Raw genomic sequence first — 19,999 nt, forward strand, 5'->3', positions numbered from 1 at the left:
TTCTTATTGATTAAGTCACGTGTAATCTAAGTTTATTATCTGTTGTTCTGTTTAAACCAAACTGCGGGTAGAAAGTTTATTTCAATTCGATGTATACATATTTTAAAACATAATTTCATGAAATACACTATCATTGGAGATATTAAGAAGTGAGTATATTTGTTTAGTTTCCACAAAAACGTTTCACTGCACGATTATATACACAACAGAGGGCTCAAGTCAAAGCAAGACGTGCAAGATAGATTTAAGGGATGTATGTAAAAAGGATTACCATATGATATAGTTTGATGGAATGAAATACGGAACAAACTCGGTTTGACGCTAATTATCATTAGAACGTTTGCCCCAAAGAGATGTTTCTATATATATTTGATATGTACACATAAAAGGAAAAAGACGTACTATCGCTGAAGTAAATATACCTTAGTAGAAAATGTGTATTTATACACGGAAAGACTCATTCACAGAAGTGTAAAACGTGTATAACAAACTATTGCTTTCTCATATGGGGCAAAATTATTTAAGAATAAATATATTGCACAGTTCATGTTTACTCCGGTCTTTAATTCAGAAAATTTCTAATAATAAACATATTTCATCTTCCTCTTTTAGTTTGTCAATAATTGGCACCGCCGTAATTTGAATATGATGATTTTTGAACGTTTTCGTGTTTTTGCATCATTTTTGAGAAACAATTAATTTGTCAGCAATTCATAAATTCGCACCGAAAATATATTTCCGGAAAACTATATTTCACTACGTCTGAGTTATATAATGTTTGTTTTTAAATATGATATTTCTTATTACATTTTAGTTTTTTACAGTATTAAAAGTTAATAACACAATGCTAGAAAGATTGTGCAATTTGATGATTAAGTTTCTTTTCATGTTAGTATAATCTTCATCTGATTCTGGTATAATTTTTATTTACGAATAGGCTTTATAAAGTGATATTCTTCCTTTCGGATGTTCGAGCGTTTATCAAATTTAAAGATGATTCAGAAGTGATATTCATATTTTACGTATTATCGTTCCCACAGGAAATGTTTATGCCAACGTAAGAAACATAAACTTCATTTGTACAGCTTATTTAAGCTAAAGATAATATGATATGTAATCCTATTTTAGCATATTTGTTTTTACTATTTCAATTTTAAGTGATTCAACAAAAAAGGTTTGTGCAAAGTATACAAGTTGCAACTTAGATTTTTCACGACTTCTACAGGTATATTTATAGTAACCTTTTTAATGTATTCTCAAATCCAATTAATGTTGGAAATAAAAACCTATTAAATTTTAAGTCGCATAAAGATTTTCGTCGTCTTTCCGGATAAAGGCCTACTTCTAGCCGCTAATGTCCAAAGTAAAACGAAACACCAGATTTTCTTTATAGAATGTAAGTGTAAGTTGTGATACATATCTTTCTCGCGCCTAACAATGAAATTTATTCAGGGTTTCTAAGTCTTATCATTAAGCATTTGTCGAGAAAACACTTTACGAAAAACACCTTTTTCTTCTCGGACTTCATCTATTTTTCAAACAGTCATTTGGAGATCATTTCAATTTTTATATCGCCTATTCGGGCAATTTCTTAACTTACTTCTTGTCAAAGGTCCATCTTTTGGTGTTTGATGAACAAAATAAAGGACCGACTTATCATCAATATTTCATATTAATTAATGACATACTTCTGAAATGTTGCTTCGCCTTCTCTTACTTCGATCACATCATTGTTCCAGTATTTTCAGGAATATTTAGGGAATTTGAGTCACATCACCATTCTGAAAGAAACTTCCAAAGAGGACAATGCCTTAGGTTTAAAAAGTATAATACGTTTATAATTTTGTTTCTTCATCTCAAATTGGTTAAGCAAATTACCAATATACATTAGACTTCTGGTTGAAGTAACATGCATAGTATAATGATTAAATAAAGCATCGCCTTGTTTTCTCTTGTGTCCACTATAGGTCTCATTTTTACATTAATTTATTTAAAAAAAATAAAAAAAATAAAAAAATATTTATTGACGAATTTAGTTAACTATGTCTCAATAAAAAGGACAGTACATTGGCTATATTTCTAATCTGAAGATATCGTTGTCAATCATTTTTGCATTTTTGGCAACAAAACATTCTCTAACACAGGTTGAAACCCTATAAAATGACACGAATGCCTGAATGGACAATCTATATAATTGGGAATATTTATATATTAAAACAAATCCTTAGAGTTGTTGTTGTTGTTGTTGTAGGGTTTAACGCCATTTTTCAGCACACGATAGGCTATACATGGCGGCCAGTATTAATGGTGGAGGAAGAACCCGGGAAAACCCCTGAAAGAATCACCGACCCACGAGAAGTTACTGGCAAGCTTTCTCACATACCCACATTGGCTAAATCCTAGACTCGAACCCACGCAGACAGAGGTGAGATGGCAGTGATCCGTAACGGAGAGCGCTTTAGACCACTCGGCCACTCGGGGCCCCAAATCCTTAGAGGACGAATAACATAAATTCTTTATTGGTGGCAGATAACTGGAAATTTAATACGCATTGACATAAGTAAGTTAATATGCTTCATGTAAGTTCTAAGAATTGGAACTGTTTCCCACCAAATGGACAGTGTGTTCGATTTTTCATGATGAATTCAAGAATGTGTTGACTCTACTAAATGGACTGTGCACGATTTTCCATGAATAATTGGATTATGTGTTGGCCCTACCAAATGGTCAAAGTGTACAATTACCCATTATGAATTGGAACACGTGTTGATCCTACGAAATGGACAAATTGTACGATTCCCAACAATGAAATGGAACATACGTTGGCCCTAACAAATGGACAGGGTATACAATATTTGATTTCCCATGATGAAATAGACCACGTGTCGCCCCTACCAAACGGACGGAGCGTACAATTTCCCTTGATGACTTGAAGCATACGTTGACCCACCAAAAGGGACGGAGTATAAGATTTACCATCATGAATTGAAATTTCTCTTGTCCCTACCAAATGGACAAGGTGTACGATTTCCTAGCAACTGGAGCATGTGTTGATCCTACCAAATGGACAGACATTTTCATTTTAAACGCTCTTTAATGTAATTACCATTTTCTCTACACTTCTAGACAACTTCCAATGTTGAAAGTATAAGATGTTTAAAAACAGCTCTAATTTAATATCGCAGTACCTATAACATTAACCTCCACTCGCCGAAAAAATTGCAAAACAACAACATGCTTCAAATACCTTGTAGAACAGTACTGCCTGGTCAACTCAAGCTTCAATTTACAAGAATATTGTCTCTGTGTTTATACACATTAACCATGTACTGTTTATGACAAGTATCAAAAACAATGTAATCTTACTCTAAAACAAAACTGCTAATTTTCGAATTTCTATTAAACTCTTCCGTTCCATATATCTTTGGTGTTAGTCTGCATTGTGAACTTTTATTGCATCAGAACTTCCTCTTTGTTAGTGCCAGGGTGTTACTAACGTTTGCCCTACTGTTCCAGACACCTACTTTCATATATTTCTCATGTGACAAATAATGCAAGGCAAACTCGACCTCTTCCCTGCTAATAAACACTTCTTAATAGATGATTTAAGAAAACAAAAACTCTAATTAATAATATTTTCTGCATCCAAAAAGTCATCGTTGCACGAGAATTTAGCACATCATGGAGGTTTTGTAATTTGGGACCTCTTACTACATAATACCCATAGATTCATGTTTCATGAATGTACATCGGAATAACGGACACATATGAAATTGAGAAAAGCATGAGATACACTATTTTACTCACTGTATTCATTCAGTTATCTGCATCTGTAATGTAAGCGCATGGTAATCTTTTCATGAAATGCAACATTTATTCTTATCATCTGTCGGATTTATGCTATGTTTTGGATGAATCATCCGTGATTCATTTTGTCGATTACTTTCTGACTTTGAAGGTTATGCATGTAGTTGCTGTAGATGTACAAATATAAACAAGTTGCATGTCAGATGTGGAATCACACGAATTATCTTTGACATCATCAGCTAGTTCCTATTGTCAAGTAGCATGTCAGGAGTGGAATCACAGGAATTATCTTTGACATCATCAGCTAGTTCCTATTGTCAAGTAGCACGTCAGGAGTGGAATCACATGAATTATCTTTGACATCATCAGCTAGTTCCTATTGTCAAGTAGCACGTCAGGAGTGGAATCACAGGAATTATCTTTGACATCATCAGCTCGTTCATTTTGCCAAAATTCTTGGCTTTGAGTTAATGCTGGAGTTTCAAGCCCAGAATGTTTTAAATATTGTGTCATATTAATAAAACTATAACAAAAAAATTAGTGTTTGCGTGATTTGAAAGGTACTTAACAAGGTTATGGTGGAGCGGTGTAGGCTTACTTCCGTCAGAAAATCCTATGCCTGACAATGACCCTTAGACAAGGAACTGTGAATAGCAGAAAAGCGATTTTCATGCTGCTGTCCACTTTCAAATCTTATTCAATTTCCAAATTTATTTTTAAGCTAGTAAAATTACGAACATTTTGTACAAAGAAAGTGTACGAGAGAGTGCAGAAGAATTAACCGGTAGTAAATAATTCCGTACATGTGCAGTGATGTTGACTTTAAGTTGTACCGTGTCATCAAATGGCTAGGACAGGTGAATTCTCTATAAAAACTAGTCCCAGTGTAAGCGTTGTTTCTTTGTTGTTTGTTTTTGGTTTTCTTTGGGTTTTTTTTTTTGGGGGGGGGGTGCTCATAAAAGGCGTCTTTTCAATTGAGATGGTCTTTAATAATAAATATTTCTTCACAACAAAAAAAATTCAGATTAAATATTTAGAATTACCATGTTTTCTGTCCAGGAGCATATCCTTTCTATGACAAAGGTGTTTCCTTCCCCACAGCTAACACGGTTTTGTTTGACAATCATAATAATACTTTGCTATTGAGTTAGCAAAGAGATGGGGAGGAAAAATTTTGAGATATTACTGTTATAGAAATCGTAACAAACCATCTCCGCTAGCAAGCAAAGACGTGTAGATTTGATTAATCACATTGGTCTTTGTGGAATAATATGACATAGAACTGTCCCTTATTTGATGAAAGAAGCGCCTTCTGAATCTATTAGTAAGCCAGCATAAGATCCGCATAAGTTTTCGCAAGCACATATTTCATCAAATTTTATCAGTTTCTTTCTCTTTACTGTTTATTATAAAGGATGTTGACTTGTTTTTGTGAGATTCACCTTATATTTTTCTATGCTGGTAGAGCTAGCATTCCGTAATTCTTGTATATGTTCCATGATTCCTTCGGATCCCGAAAGAAAGACTTCCCGAATGCTTCCCCTTATTTCATAGCTCATGGCCCCGGCTCGGTCTTCAAAAACAGTGAAGCTTCCATTTGTTAATCCATTAGTTTTTGAAGCCAGGATTACCACCTCCACTCCATTTGCTGAGGGGAACTTGATGTTGAACTTGAATTCATCTATCATAAGAACATCAAGACAAAACTGTTGGTCTCTGAAGATTTCAACTCTGACTATGCTATCACGATTCTGTGAATAAAGACACGTAAATGCACTTGAATGTACAGGTATAAGAAAAACATTATAAAATACAATAAAATACGATTATGTAAGGCAATAGTTCACAAGTTGGCTTGCGCATGCCCAATTGTATACTTGTTTTATTAAACCGTGCACATGCCATGTTAGTAACCATTTTCGAAGGTATGCGATTCAAGTATTAATAACCATTGCGTTTTTACTAATTATTATCATTCCTTCAGCCACACTGATCATTTCATAAGTTGCATAAGATCTTATTCACACGCAGAAATGTTGACCATCTGGATAATTCTTAATCGCGTACCAAGTATGAAACAAGAATACAACACCAGGCCATATAACAGTGTTTACGCACGTGATTGTTATGTTTTGATTGTTAAAGGAGTGAGGATGATAAGAATATACCTGTTCAGTTCCTGAATTCTTGACCCAAAGAGTTAGATATATATATATAGTATGTATGTTTGTTTGTATGTATGTCTGTCTGTGTGTGTGTGTGTGTGTGTGTGTGTGTGTGTGTGTGTGTGTGTAAACATTTTTGCGAATATGATACACAATCATATTATCTCTTTGTCCTTTGTCGAGGCACGCTACGCCTCATTGTCCCTATCTGAATTATTGAACAAAGAAATCATTGAAAGAGTCACTTGTTAGGAATACGTTCCACAAAAGCGATCGCAAATTACAATGGAATGTATGTTCTTATGGCTTACTGTATACTTTGTGGCTCTGTTTACGTTTTAAAAATGAAAAGGTAGAAAGATCATAACTAATAATAACAAAGTTTAGTAAGTTTCCTTGTTTATGATCTGAATAATTATGCTATTTTTACTTATTTCAGTTGGATCTACCGTTATGTTTTAAACGTACCTTCATGGAACATACTGTGATTGGAGATATTCAGAATTGAGTGTCTTTTTGCAGTTTTAACCGAAACGTTTTACTACAAGATTTTACACACAAGAGAGGATTCCAGGCATAGCAAGATGTATCAGGGAGAGTTCAGAAATGGACGTTTACGTAAGGATTAACCTATCATAGTGTTCGATTGAACGGAATGCAGAACAAAATCAGTTTTTTATGAGTAGTTTATGTGTACATAAGTAAGGAAAAAGACGTACTGTCTCTGTAGTAAATATCTGTAAATACCTTAGCAGAATATGTTTATTGATACATGGAAAGTTTCATTCACAGCAGAATAACGTATATAGCTACGGCTTTCTGTTATGGGGAAAATTATTTAAGAATAAATTCATTGAATAGTTCATGTTAAACCAGTTTTTAATTCTGAAATTTGTAATAATATATATATATATATATATATATATATATATATATATATATATATATATATATATATATATATATATATATATATATATATATATATATATATATTTCATCTTCCCCTTTTAGTTTGTCGTAAACTGGCAAAGCTGTAATTTTGGATACGAAGGCTTATTGATCTGAACCAGTTTCGAATATTTTTCATGATTTTGAACCGTTCTTTGAAAAACATGTGACCTAATGTAGTAATTTGTAATGAAAACAGATTCCCACCAAGAATTTAATTTCCGACACGATATTAATTTTTATGATGTTTCAGTCATGCAGTTTTTTCTCTTCATATGGTGTTTATTAGTAAATTTTAATTTTTACATCATCAAAGGTTGATGAAGCAATAATAGAAATATTGTGCAATTTTATGGATGACTAAAAGGTAATCCATTATGAAGTTACTTTTCATTTTAATACAAAATGGATCTGATTCTGATATTATTTTTAATTACGAATGGGCTTTATAAAGTGATAATCTTCGTTTCGAATATTCGAGTGTTAATCAAAGTGAATGATGATTCAGTAGTGATATTCGTTTTTTACGCTTTACCTTTTCCACAGGGAATGTTTATTCTAAATTAAGGAGTATAAACTTCATTTGTACACTTTATTGTAGCTAACGATAATATGCTATGTAATCCTATTTTAGCATATTTGTTTTTACTATTTCAGTTTGAACTGATGTTTGTTTTTTGTTTTTTAAATGCCTTGTGAAAATTATACAAATTTAAGATTTTGCACAATTTCTACAGGTAGAATGTGATATAGCCATACCACACGTTTCGGCGCGTTACTTCCGTTCAATATTGTTGTTCTTGGCTATTTTTAACTTCTGCTGAAACTTTTTAACTTCCGTTGAGAGTACACAGTTTCAAGTTAACACTCACAAAAATGATAATAACTTCCTGGCCGAATGCTTTAGATTCATATAAAATAAATTCATAAATTTTAAATAAGAGCAAGAAGATCTTATTCAAGTTCGATATATCAGCTCTACGACACGCACTAATGTTATCTATGGGTCGCAGTCTCTACGTTTTGAAGGTCAAAGAAGAAACACAATAATTTATAACATTTAAGTTACATATCACTGGTCTCGCTTTATAAAAGCAAAATAATTCATAATATTACCTTGCGGTTCATTTCTTCACGTTTATCTAGGATCCCCAAAGGCAGCTATGGTTGGTTTCGTCACTCTAAGCTGGTCTATATAGTTGCACGTCTTTGTAAAGGTCAAGGCCAGGTAAGTCGATAATAAGTATAACCAGTGTTGCCTTTGGTTAAAATCTATTTCACATTTTCATTTTGTGATAATACACACTCTTAGACGACTAGTTTATATATATATATATATATATATATATATATTATATATATATATATATATATATATATATATAAGTTTCGAAACATTTTAATTTTGTTAATAAAGATGCAAAAGATATCGATTATTTTCTGCTGTGTTATTACCATCGTGACACACATATCATCCCCAGAAGATTATGTCGAAGTCTTGCTTCTGAAAAAGGAGAGTTGTAGCCCATAAAGAGGTGCCCTCTGCTTTTGCATTTATTTATATTTTCTTAATAGTTACGCGAATTTTATAAATGACAAGATAAACTGCAAGTAAACGTCTAGTACTAACCGTATATTTTCATTCTGTTAAGATCTGTAAAACATGATACATGACAGATAAAGCGATAACCTGTTCCTTCCTCCCTCCCCAAAAAAACACAAATACATAAGTTCATGCCCTTAAGCGTTCTTGGTTGGCAGAGATTTTCTGGAAACAAACATATCTGATTCATTTCTTAAGTATAAAAATAGGTCTGTAGAACAAATTAAATAATGACAAAATATCGGTAGAAAGAATGCAATTGATTGTATCATTTTCTAAATTTCGCGAATCATAATGTATGCTAAATCAAATGAAACAGATCTGAGAAATTGCAAGTAAATATTTATGTTTTGTGCAAATGCATTCAAGTAAGCAAGTCTTGCAAATGCAAAAAATCTAACTTTACAAACAGGTCATTTGTGGTAAACATTAGGAAGAAATGTTCTTGTTCCCACTTAAGATATCAAGGAATTAAAACATAAATAGAAATGTAGTATAATGACATAAAATTACTGTCATAAGTGTGCAACATGTGTCATCATTTCATCATCATGTTAAACATATGGAAAGTCGTCTAACTTACATTTTTCAACTCTGAAATTCATTATAGACATTATTTGCAATTTGTTTTACCAAAACATTGTTCTTATATCAAGAACTTTGTAAAAGACTAGGTTGTCTACAAGGACATGATATGTATTTTTTCTCGTTGTAATATTCCTAACACTTCTTTTAAACGGAAGTCAGAGTGAAATGAGTCTGTTACCACTAGAGCCAAATTACAGAGTAACACATTTCTTAACGGGCAATAGAGATCAATATAAATATCCGAATTTTCTTATGTCCTCTTTTCAAACCTGCCAGTTATTGTTCATTGTCTGATTAAAAGAATAAATATTGTACAGCTTTTGATTGAATTCAAGTAAGGCGTACATGAAATATAGGAAATGTGTCAACTTTTACATAGTCAAGAGCAAGCACGCGTCTTTTACAGTTACAGACATCAAATCTGCATTACCTTCTATTCTAAAATACTATTTGTACAAATAGTAGCTATTTATAATGGAAATATATATATATATATATATATATATATATATATATATATATATATATATATATATATATATAGAGAGAGAGAGAGAGAGAGAGAGAGAGAGAGAGAGAGAGAGTTATATTCTTTGAAAGTATTTTGTTCTTTTCTTTCCAGTTAAAATCTTTCACCGGTCTAGAAAAAGTTCAAGAGTAGACCAAACACAGGACTTATTTCATAGAATATAATGACTACCCGAAAAAAAAATGCCTAAATTGCCGGCTAGTTCCCCATAGACTGTGTTTCATGTTTCTTTACCTGTTTGAAGGTTACATAAATACAAACATTAAAATTCAAGCAATTTCAGTCATGTCACAGTTCTGAAAGTAATCGTCAGAGGGTAAGATGCCTTCCGTTTAAAAGGTGTAGCATATTTTACATTTTGTAACATCTTCACAGCAAATTGGTTAACCAAATGACCACTACAAACTGGACTTCTGGGGTGAATCAATATTTATATTAAAGTGACCAAAACAAAGATTACCTTGTTTTATGTAGCGTGCACAATGGGTTTCGTTTGTACATCAAGAAAAACTTAAAGACTCATGTGCTGCTGTGTATCGATAACCAAAGACAGAATACGTTGGCTATATTTCGAATCTGAAAATATTGATAGGAATCAAATTTGTATTTTGGCATGTCCTCTGTAATTTACATTGTTTGTTTTAGAACTTTTTAATCCTATTAAATAAAAAGTGCTTCATTTCATATACTCTATCAGTCTATAATGAAACTAGGTCACCTTAACTCGTCAGCAAAATATTCTTCCACAAAGAGAATGAAAGGCAATCTTTTCATGACAATAGTTGCATACTAAAACACGGATAAAAGAAGGGCAATATTTGCGTGACATAAAATTCTAAAAGCTTGGCAGAACAATCTCAAATTTTAATGCTAATTGTCTTTTAATAAATCTAAAATATGAAATAAAGGATTTTATGCAAAATATTTCATATACTATAACATTGATGATGATTACAAGGTTTTCGGAAAAATAGAAAATGAAAATATTTGGCGGAATAAAGCGAAATTGAATGATAAATTTAGTCAATTTAAAATTGGTGATAAGTTATAACATTATTACAAGAAATATGCTGTGAAATTTGGGCGGAAATTATTTTTGAAATTCTTTATACAGCTTCACACTTTTTAACCGGAAAGTTTATTACCTTTTAGTATGAAGTCCGACTGAAAATAAGAGGAGACTCCTCAGTCGAATTGTATCGAAAATTGACGGTTTGCATATATTTCTTTATTATTTTATCATTACATTATGTTTAAAAATATATCTTCTCTTCGTACCAGGAGATGTACCTATTTATATTTAGAGCAATATCAGGGTTACTTAAACTGTTTTTAAAATACCATTGCATTTCTGCTGCGTATGTCATTTACCTCAAGATTAATGTAATTTTGCTCCTGGTACAAAAGCACATGTCATAGTATAAAGCAGAGACAAATGTACTGACACTATGAAACGATGCCAACGGCATTCTTAACGTAAGCAAGAAGATTTGAAATATATTGCTTCCTCCTGATATCTGGACAACATTTAATTGAACAAATTCAGATAAATACATTTCTTTATTTAATTCGTAATATATCACATTAGAACTTCAAGAATATTTAGTTCAAAAACAAACCATTTCATGGGTATAGGGGGTCTCTTTGTACCCCTTTTGGACGTTCGATTTTTAATTGTCTAAATATTTATGTCAAAAATGCATTTAGTTACGTTTAGATCCATATTCCTTGATACCTTTATTTCATACATGTTTATTTACTATACAGACAGCGACACGTTCTTAGCGTTATCAAGGTAAACAAATAAATTTTTACATGATTGAGCAGGAGTGTACAGTACTTGGCAAAATCTCGTCACATTGCACCCCTCTTGGAAGAAGGTTGGTGTTTCGGTTATAACATTTAACAATATTTGAGGTGTCATGTAGAACGATATATCAATATCCTGTACAATTTGATCAGGGAATTGATTTTAACTTGAATTATATAGGTTAGATTACGCACTGTGAACTTTGCAATATCTGCAATTTAATCTTTACCATCATCCCGTTTAGATTTGGGGTGATATCTGTGTCTTAATTATTGGCTAAATTAAAGCTATTGTAAATCAGTTTATATCAATTTCGACATAAAAGGAATATGTGAGATAACGCATTGCAAAATGTGCAGTACATTTCCTTCATCTTCGCCTAAAAATATTTGTAAAAATAATTATACGGCTAATTTGCTGGTCAAGGTTGAACACTAGACAAAGGCTGATATAGTTCAACTCGAAACTATTAATAAAGTTCTCAATGTGGCGTTATCAAACCGAATATAAAAGGAATAAATTATCCGCTCTTAGATTGCCCGAGATTTCTCCATATGCGATGATTTGTTTTGAAACATAAAGAAAGAAAGCTAAACATGGAACGCAAACACGCAGACAAACAAAACAAGACATTAATGATTATGCACACAACAGTGTCATCGTCACCATCACCAGCAAAATTCACAAAATAAACCTTAACAAAAGCATCAGCAAGCAACAGTAAGGCATAATACAGAACTTGTCAAAACCAAAATATTTTTTGAGAACAAAATACTAGATGATTCGGAACACGAAAACCTTTACACTTGCTATTGAAAACGTGTGTTATGAGAGATTAAAGTATTTAAAGCGATGTAAGAAGACAAGAAGAAATGTACACACTACTCATTATAATATCTCCAAAAATATTAGGCACGCCACTTTCTTTAAAAACAAAAGTAGCAAGCAAGAGAGGACGTGGAAGACAATCTGCCTGTTCTGTTAAAATACTATAAATATGTCGTTCAATTGAATGTGCCCTGTACATCAAATGATCTTGAAAACCTACCTCAGCTTTTATAACTAGTAAAGTGGATATTTTCACAAGAACCCGTACAGAAATTTCTCATTAATTCCATATGGAATACTTCAGGAATCTGTATGGAAGACATAAGGACTGAAAAATCTTATGGAATCAGACAATTTATTCCATATCAATTCCATAAGTACTTCACAGCAAGTGAAAATTCCATATGGAATTAAGTTGCAACTTTAATCCATAAGCACTTTTTTCCATTTGGAAAGCAGGCTCATGTGTTATAGTATCATGGAAAATACTCTCTGAAGAATTAATAGCCTAGACTATCTGATGCAAATAGAAATATTGGTGGGAGTTAGAGTGCATGTATATGTCAGTGTAGCTGATGTGAAAGGATGAATGGCATAGTTTGTACAGAAACTAATTGTACTTAGATAACTGCAGCATTGAAAAGTTGAATCGAGAATAGAGCTTAACTGATTATAATATATTCATTTGTTTTGAGAAACAAAGAATAGTGAGAGCAAGAATTTGTAATTTCAAATATGGTTACGCTTGTATAACATTAGAAGTTCCAAACGCGACATTACATTTTAGAATAGTGAAAAATTACAAAGATGTAGTTGAAAAACTTGTATTTTTAATGTTTTGAAATGACTTGAACGTTTAAAAAGACTACATCACACGGACGGAATATTAAGTAAGTAAGAAAAAAAATAGTGAAGGGTAGCTACTATAAAAGCGAAGAAGAGGAATCACCTCGCCGACCTCATCGTATTGTCGATTGTTACAATTAAAGCAGAAATACACAAAGACCTCAGCCACCAATTCCTGCGGTTATCTTTTCAGTCACCACTACTAGAGCCACATTTTAGAAGGTAATTTGTTAGATAATCATGAAAGTTTACATTGGTGTTTTGCCAGCAACAAAGAGAAAAACCGATAGACTAGAACCATCGAGACCAACTCGATAGAGGGCATGAAGCAGAATAGTAATTATCCTGGTGCAAAGAAACAGTTATACAACGTCCCTACCACACTCAATAGAGAGGTCTGCTTTTGCTCAATTTGTTTACCTTGATAACGCTACAAACATGCCGCTTTACAAATAGCGAATAAACATGTATGGAATAAAGGTATAGAGGAATATGGACCCAAATGTAATGTAAGTCTACTTTGACATAACTATTTAGAAAGCTATAAAAAAATCAAAATAATGTTCTAAGTACAAATCGTCTAAAGACGAACCCATATGCCCATGGAAATTTGTTTCTGCACTACATTTATTGCAACTTCCAATGTGATAGATAATAAGACCGTGAAACAAAATACTGTATTTCGTGCTTTATTTTCGCTTAATCGGTTCAGGTAATGTTTTCTACATATCAGGAGGAAAAAATCATAGTCAAAGATTTCTCCTGCTTAGCTTAAGACCGGGGTTATAATCTTTTCGGTTATATCCGACATCATCTCTCCTGCTTAGCTTAAAACCGGGGTTATAATCTTTTCAGTTATGTCCGATATCCATAATACTACTGCAACATCTGTCCGCAGCTTTTTGCACCAGGAGCAAAAGGACCTTCATCATGAGGCAAAAGACAGACACAGCAAAACAACGCAATGGTATTTTCAAATAACCAAAGACCTTTGTAATGGGTCAACCTGATGACTACACATGGAAAATTAGTTTTATAATATTTATATGCACTACCAAATTTTTAAAATGGTAAAGTTAACATATGTTTCCTTCTATAGATTCAATACCGTATAAAATTATCTTGCCCCATCTTACAAATATAATTTGGTTTTTAATGGTTACAAATTGCAAAAATTGAGTTCACGAGATCTTCAAGGTGGTCCACAGGTACGTAATTATAACTGATATATGTGCGACGGATTATTGCTTATGTCTTAAGTCTACGATTTTGTATTCCGGTACCTACTGGATTATTCTAGATATATCCGAACACCTGAGTGTAAGCCCCTCATTCTAACACTCCCACCAATTCTCCTCACCATCATCTACAAATCTTTGCTTTTTTCTCTCATTTATTTTCCAAGTAAAAAGTAACATGTTTCTGGTGTAAATGCGTATAAGCTACTGTCTGACATTATTACAATATTTTATGTACAATCTTCTTTTGATACATAATTACTTTGTTTCTATGTTTGCCATAGTACGCATTCATTATTTACATCAGTCACATTGTACGGGTAAATATTATTATTAATGAAAAGATCTCAAAATTAGATTATGCTTGTTGCTCAATTCTTTTTAAATCTTGTTCGATTCATTTATTTCCCGCAATGAATTTTGCAATAACAACTGGATTTTTTTATTTTAAAACAATTCAATTAAAATTTTCTATAAGGTGGAAAGGAAAATGTGATGATTTATGCATTGATGGTACAAATGTTGCATCACGAGAGAGCTTCCGGTGAAAAACCAATTGGTAGGGTTAATACATGCTCCATTACATCATCGAAAATCGTATATCCTGTTAGTTTATTCTGAGAAAATGGAACAGCCCTCATTCGAGATCTCAATAATCACTTCCTCTATTTTAAAACCATGGTTTGCGGTCTAGTCCTGACCTGTGGACAAAATACATATTTATATATTTTTCTTTAACAGCTTTTGTTATCCACTGTCACACAACTTATTAGCTACGTTAAACCACAGTCTTCAAGTTTTCGACAATACTGAATGCAACTACTCATGCTTATTAATATCGTGGATATTTAGAGTGCTTCTGTTATTTTCTTTGCTTTGGGCTGTTGGAACGATATTATTTAATAATTCCATGTTAACTAATTAGACACGGCTGTAGAACGCAGAAAGTTTTTATAACTGGTAAAAACTACAACAAAGAAGAAAATTCATGCAAGAACAACAATAACAACAATAATAACAATATAATCATAAAGTAATAGCAATACCATACTACGATATATAATGTCTACTCATCAGCATCATATTTTTTCACATCAAAGTTTGAGAGAGCTGAAGGTGTGTAAAAACAAAAGAAACTTAAACAAGAACTAACAAAAATAAACCACTTTAATTACAACTGACACAAGTGTCATCATCGCCATCACCAGTGACGAGAGGAAAAACCGTAACGACAATAACTATGCTAACTGATTAAACAGAAGAGCCAAAATGTTTATGGGAAACGAACCGCTACATTTAACAAAATGTATAATATCAAAGCTCTAGCAATGGATACAGTTTTTCATATTATTTTCCTTTTGGTAAATATGTTAATCCAGATTAATAATAACTATCACGTTTATCATTTAAACACAGTAAATCACGATTAACCTACTGAAAATCAACGTGGCATTTGTGTCGCTAATCCACCTGCTAAAGTGGGCTAAAGGTTCCATATTAAACAAATCTGGGTGTCAAACAAGGCAATAAGGTTTGCATTATGGGTGCAAGTGGAATGTTTTCTAACATCATAATAAAGTTGCCATGATCTACCCTTTTATGATTCTCTTATTGCAGTTATTCGTGTGGATGATGATGATGATTTTTGTTGTTGTTGCTGTTGTTATATACAGTAGTTTTCACTAGTGTCTGAGCTATCAAACAATATTTCATAGCCATGATTTAACCTATTTGTTCCCTTGTGTCCTTTATGCATGTAATAAGAGAAAAGATATGGATGAATGTCATTCCTTACACAGAATATTTTGACTTCATATTCTCACACATTAAGTATTGATATAAACTTTCTATGCCGCTCCTACTGTGATGGACATTTTACATTGCATCCATATACGTCTCCCTATTGGTATGTGCGTGTCTAGTTGTTAAACCAGGTCCATAACCCTTTTTGAGGGTATACTGGATCCGTCCACATCCATTCAATGAAATCACCTGTTACAATTTGTGTTTAAGAGCTTTAAAGAAGGCAATCAAAATATCAAAATAATTAAAATCTACATGTAATTCGTTTTGATATAATGAACACAAATGTTTTATATTTTACAAGAATATTGTTATAGTACTTTATACTTTATTAGGGACTATTTATACTGCTTATCAAATAAAGCCCTCTGTGTGCAAACAAGAACTCTATTTAGTAATGTTATCATGCCAACATTAATATTCTGCTCATATAAATACGATGTTCTTGTATATGTCATATCATTATAAACTATTGCTTTTAGAGGCACAAAAAATAACGTCTTCAAATGTAAATGATATTGAGATGTCAAGCCCATATCCCGATGGAAAATATCATAAACTGTCAATCAACAGCATTTGTCTGAAGCAGAGTTGTCTAATATGCAAGGTTGTACCAGTTGCAACTGCTACACAAGCAACTCGCCATGAAGCGGTTAACTTTTTTATGTGTTCCAACTGCAAAGAACAGCAACAAAATTAGAAAGAGATCACATCTTTTGAAAACATACTTTAAAATGACCTTTCTTTAAGATCTAAGCATATGCTATGCAGCGAACGATTATAAAAATGCATATGGAAATTCTAAAACATTATGGTAAATATGCCATATACACATACATTTTCATATATTTTTATCTTTTGTGTTATTTTCTCTATGCACTTCTTGCATCTGTAATGTTTGTTGTGACAAGTTTCTACATATATTTATATCTTTAAACAGTTTTGTTCACATTTACTGTCGCATATGCATTTATACAGCAGTGTGACAACTACATGTGACAATATTTTTAAAAAATTAAAACATACTAGAAACTTAAAATATTAACAAAACCAAATGGATCAGGTTTGGAGTAAAGAGCACATATTGTTGAAATAAAATATGGTCTTTATTACAAGGATACGGAAATCATTATGTTATCAAATTAAAAGAAAGAAATGACAAATTGAGAGTAGACGTCTTAACCTGACGAGATGCTAAGATCAAGGTGGGAATTTTCTACAACTTAATGCCCCAAGGCAAAGTAAAATCTGGCGATGAACCGATATGGGCAGTTGTAAATAGTATTTAAAAAAATATCTATCCCAGCAAGATATATCTTTATAATAAAAGAAAAAAGAATCATATATATGGATTAAATAGAAACAATGTTGTGAGTAGATCCTACGGATAGTGAATGAAATTTTTTTGTTGCAATTTTGATATCATTGATAGAATTTACTGCACAAACAAAATGTGTAAACATGCACAATAGTTCCGTATTGGCATGTTAATAAAGAGACTTTTCAATATTATTAGTTCGAACAGGAACAATTCAGATTCACGTGGCACTTATATCTCTTGTATTCACAGAACCTCGGTATTTGATGAATTAATTGTACATGGTACTAATGTCAAAATGATCACATACTTACACAGACAAAAGGCATGGAGTCATCGATGTCAGAAGACAGATTTTCAACTTCAAGCAGGGTGAGATGGAAACGATTTGAATATTGTATAGATCTTAAAATCAACGTATGAAAAGTTCCCACTTTAGTAACAAAACTACTTTGTTCCATTGCAATGAAAATAATTCGAAATTAAATATTTCAGAACAAGAAAACAGATTTAACAGGATCAGGATGATGATGATGATGATGAATAAAAAGAAAGCCTTGAGAAAAGAAAAGAAACTTCGACAATTACCAAACGTTGCAATCATAGTATGCAGAAGATGGCCTAATGTATTAATTCAACGTGATAACTACAAACATGATCCAAATGTAATGCATGTAAATAGCTGAACAAGAGACGACCAACATAGCATATACAATTTGAGAAAATATAAAGCTTAAATGCACAAAAAATTGACTAAAAACAAACTGCAAAAGCGAAAATCCTGAAAACCCTTTGTATTACATAATTTAACGAAATTAGATGTGTGGACTTTGGAAGGTGAAAAATTTATTCTGTCATGTGGTTAGAAAGCTACGATACTTTATTTGTGCATTTTTAAAATTTAAAACATTATACGAAAAAAGGTCTCTCTTCCATGAATAATATATGTCAAGTGATAATTTATCCAGCTGTATGAAGATATTCTACAGACTATTGCATTATATTTATCCAGCGTATGTAAGATATTCTACAGACTATTGCATTATATTTATCCAGCTGTATATAAGATATTCTACAGACTATTGCATTATATTTATCTAGCTGTATATAAGATAGTATACTGTCTATAGCATTAAATCCAAGAGAATGTTAATATTTGCAAACGGAATCATTCAACATGTCAGCAAATGCTGCCATTATTTGATTGACATACTTAAGTAAACTGCAACAAATGTTTTAAGTATTGTATTGTAATGTTATTTGTTATTGAAGAATAACTGCAGAAGGCGTTCTATACTATTTATTAAATACAAGAAAATACCGCCCCGAGTTTATATTTTCCATGGAACTTAAACCCTAATGAATGTATAACATAAACCAGCTGTTGGTGTGTATCAGTTCTAGTTCAGTGTGGAATATCTGATTACTTTTACTGTCAAGTGATATGTCAAGACTAATTAGGTTAAGGCTTACACTACATCTCCTTTCCTCAGAAGTTTATATTAAAGCGAAACGTGATCTGATGACCACATTTCTAAACACGCTACATCAGCTTCATATTTACACGTGATTTTGACAATCTTCCCGAACGTGTGAAATATCCGTTTTGACTGGTTGGCACTGCTTTGCTTTTATATGAGTAAGTCAAGGTATCAGGGTTTGAAACAGTCACTTTTAGAGGCTCTGATAATGTAGTAGGCATGGGAATTAAATTTCTCCTATTATGCCGTATCTATCCCTGGTCAGTTATTACCATGTATGAACGCGGTGTAGATGCCTCAGATTTAATAATTCCTGAAGAAAAATGATCTTTATTCTATACTTTATTCCCTTCCTGGAGTTTTTTTTTGTTATATTTCGGGCGCGATGTCGACGGTCATAATTTCTCTTTTGAGTTTGCTTTTGATAGTTTTCCGATTTCTTCAATTTCATTAAATCTGGCCATTTCGGCTTTAAGTTGTTTGGTGCCATTGGCAAAGTTGTTTGTAATTTTCTTCCCATCACTAATTCGGCAGGGCTGTATCCATTTAGTAATGGTGTTGCGCGATATTTTAAAAGAGCTATGTAAGGATCGTTTGCTTTCTTAAGCATTCTTTTTATTGTTTGAACAGCTCTTTCGGCGAGACCATTGCTCTGTGGATATTTGGGACTATTTATAGTATGCCTGAACCCATAATTTGTCGCAAATTCTTTGAGTATTGCGGATGTGTATTGCGGACCATTATCTGAAACTAATACTTCTGGTATACAATGTCGTGCAAATATTGATTTGAGATGATTGTCAATTGCTTTTGAACCAGTTCCTTGCAATTTTGCTATTTCGATGTATCGTGAGAAATAATCAATCACCAAGAGATATGTTTGACCATTCAGTTCAAACAAGTCTGAAGCTAATCTTTGCCAAGGTCGACTTGGAAATTCATTTGATATCATTGGTTCAGCTTGATCTCTTGAGTTTTCGATGTAATTCTGGCAAGACTTTACCTAGTGTTCAAGCTGAGTACTTAGCCCTT

The 19,999-nt window shown here is 32.4% G+C and overlaps 1 protein-coding gene across 1 annotated transcript; it reads right to left on the reverse strand.

The window, feature by feature from the left end:
• Window positions 1-4,705: 4,705 nt before the first annotated feature.
• On the reverse strand, window positions 4,706-8,123 carry LOC149773820 (uncharacterized). The gene is made up of 2 exons (XM_089945955.1): window positions 8,040-8,123; window positions 4,706-5,558 (listed from the first exon to the last, which is right to left on the reverse strand). The coding sequence occupies exons 1-2, from the start codon at window positions 8,049-8,051 to the stop codon at window positions 5,214-5,216; spliced, it is 357 nt and encodes a 118-aa protein (XP_089802081.1). The 5' UTR covers window positions 8,052-8,123; the 3' UTR covers window positions 4,706-5,213.
• Between the last annotated feature and the right edge of the window lie 11,876 nt (window positions 8,124-19,999).

This window comes from Sinohyriopsis cumingii, unplaced genomic scaffold, assembly GCF_028554795.1.
Source record: "Sinohyriopsis cumingii isolate HCF-2022 unplaced genomic scaffold, ASM2855479v2 utg000552l, whole genome shotgun sequence".
Lineage (NCBI taxonomy): Eukaryota > Metazoa > Mollusca > Bivalvia > Unionida > Unionidae > Sinohyriopsis > Sinohyriopsis cumingii.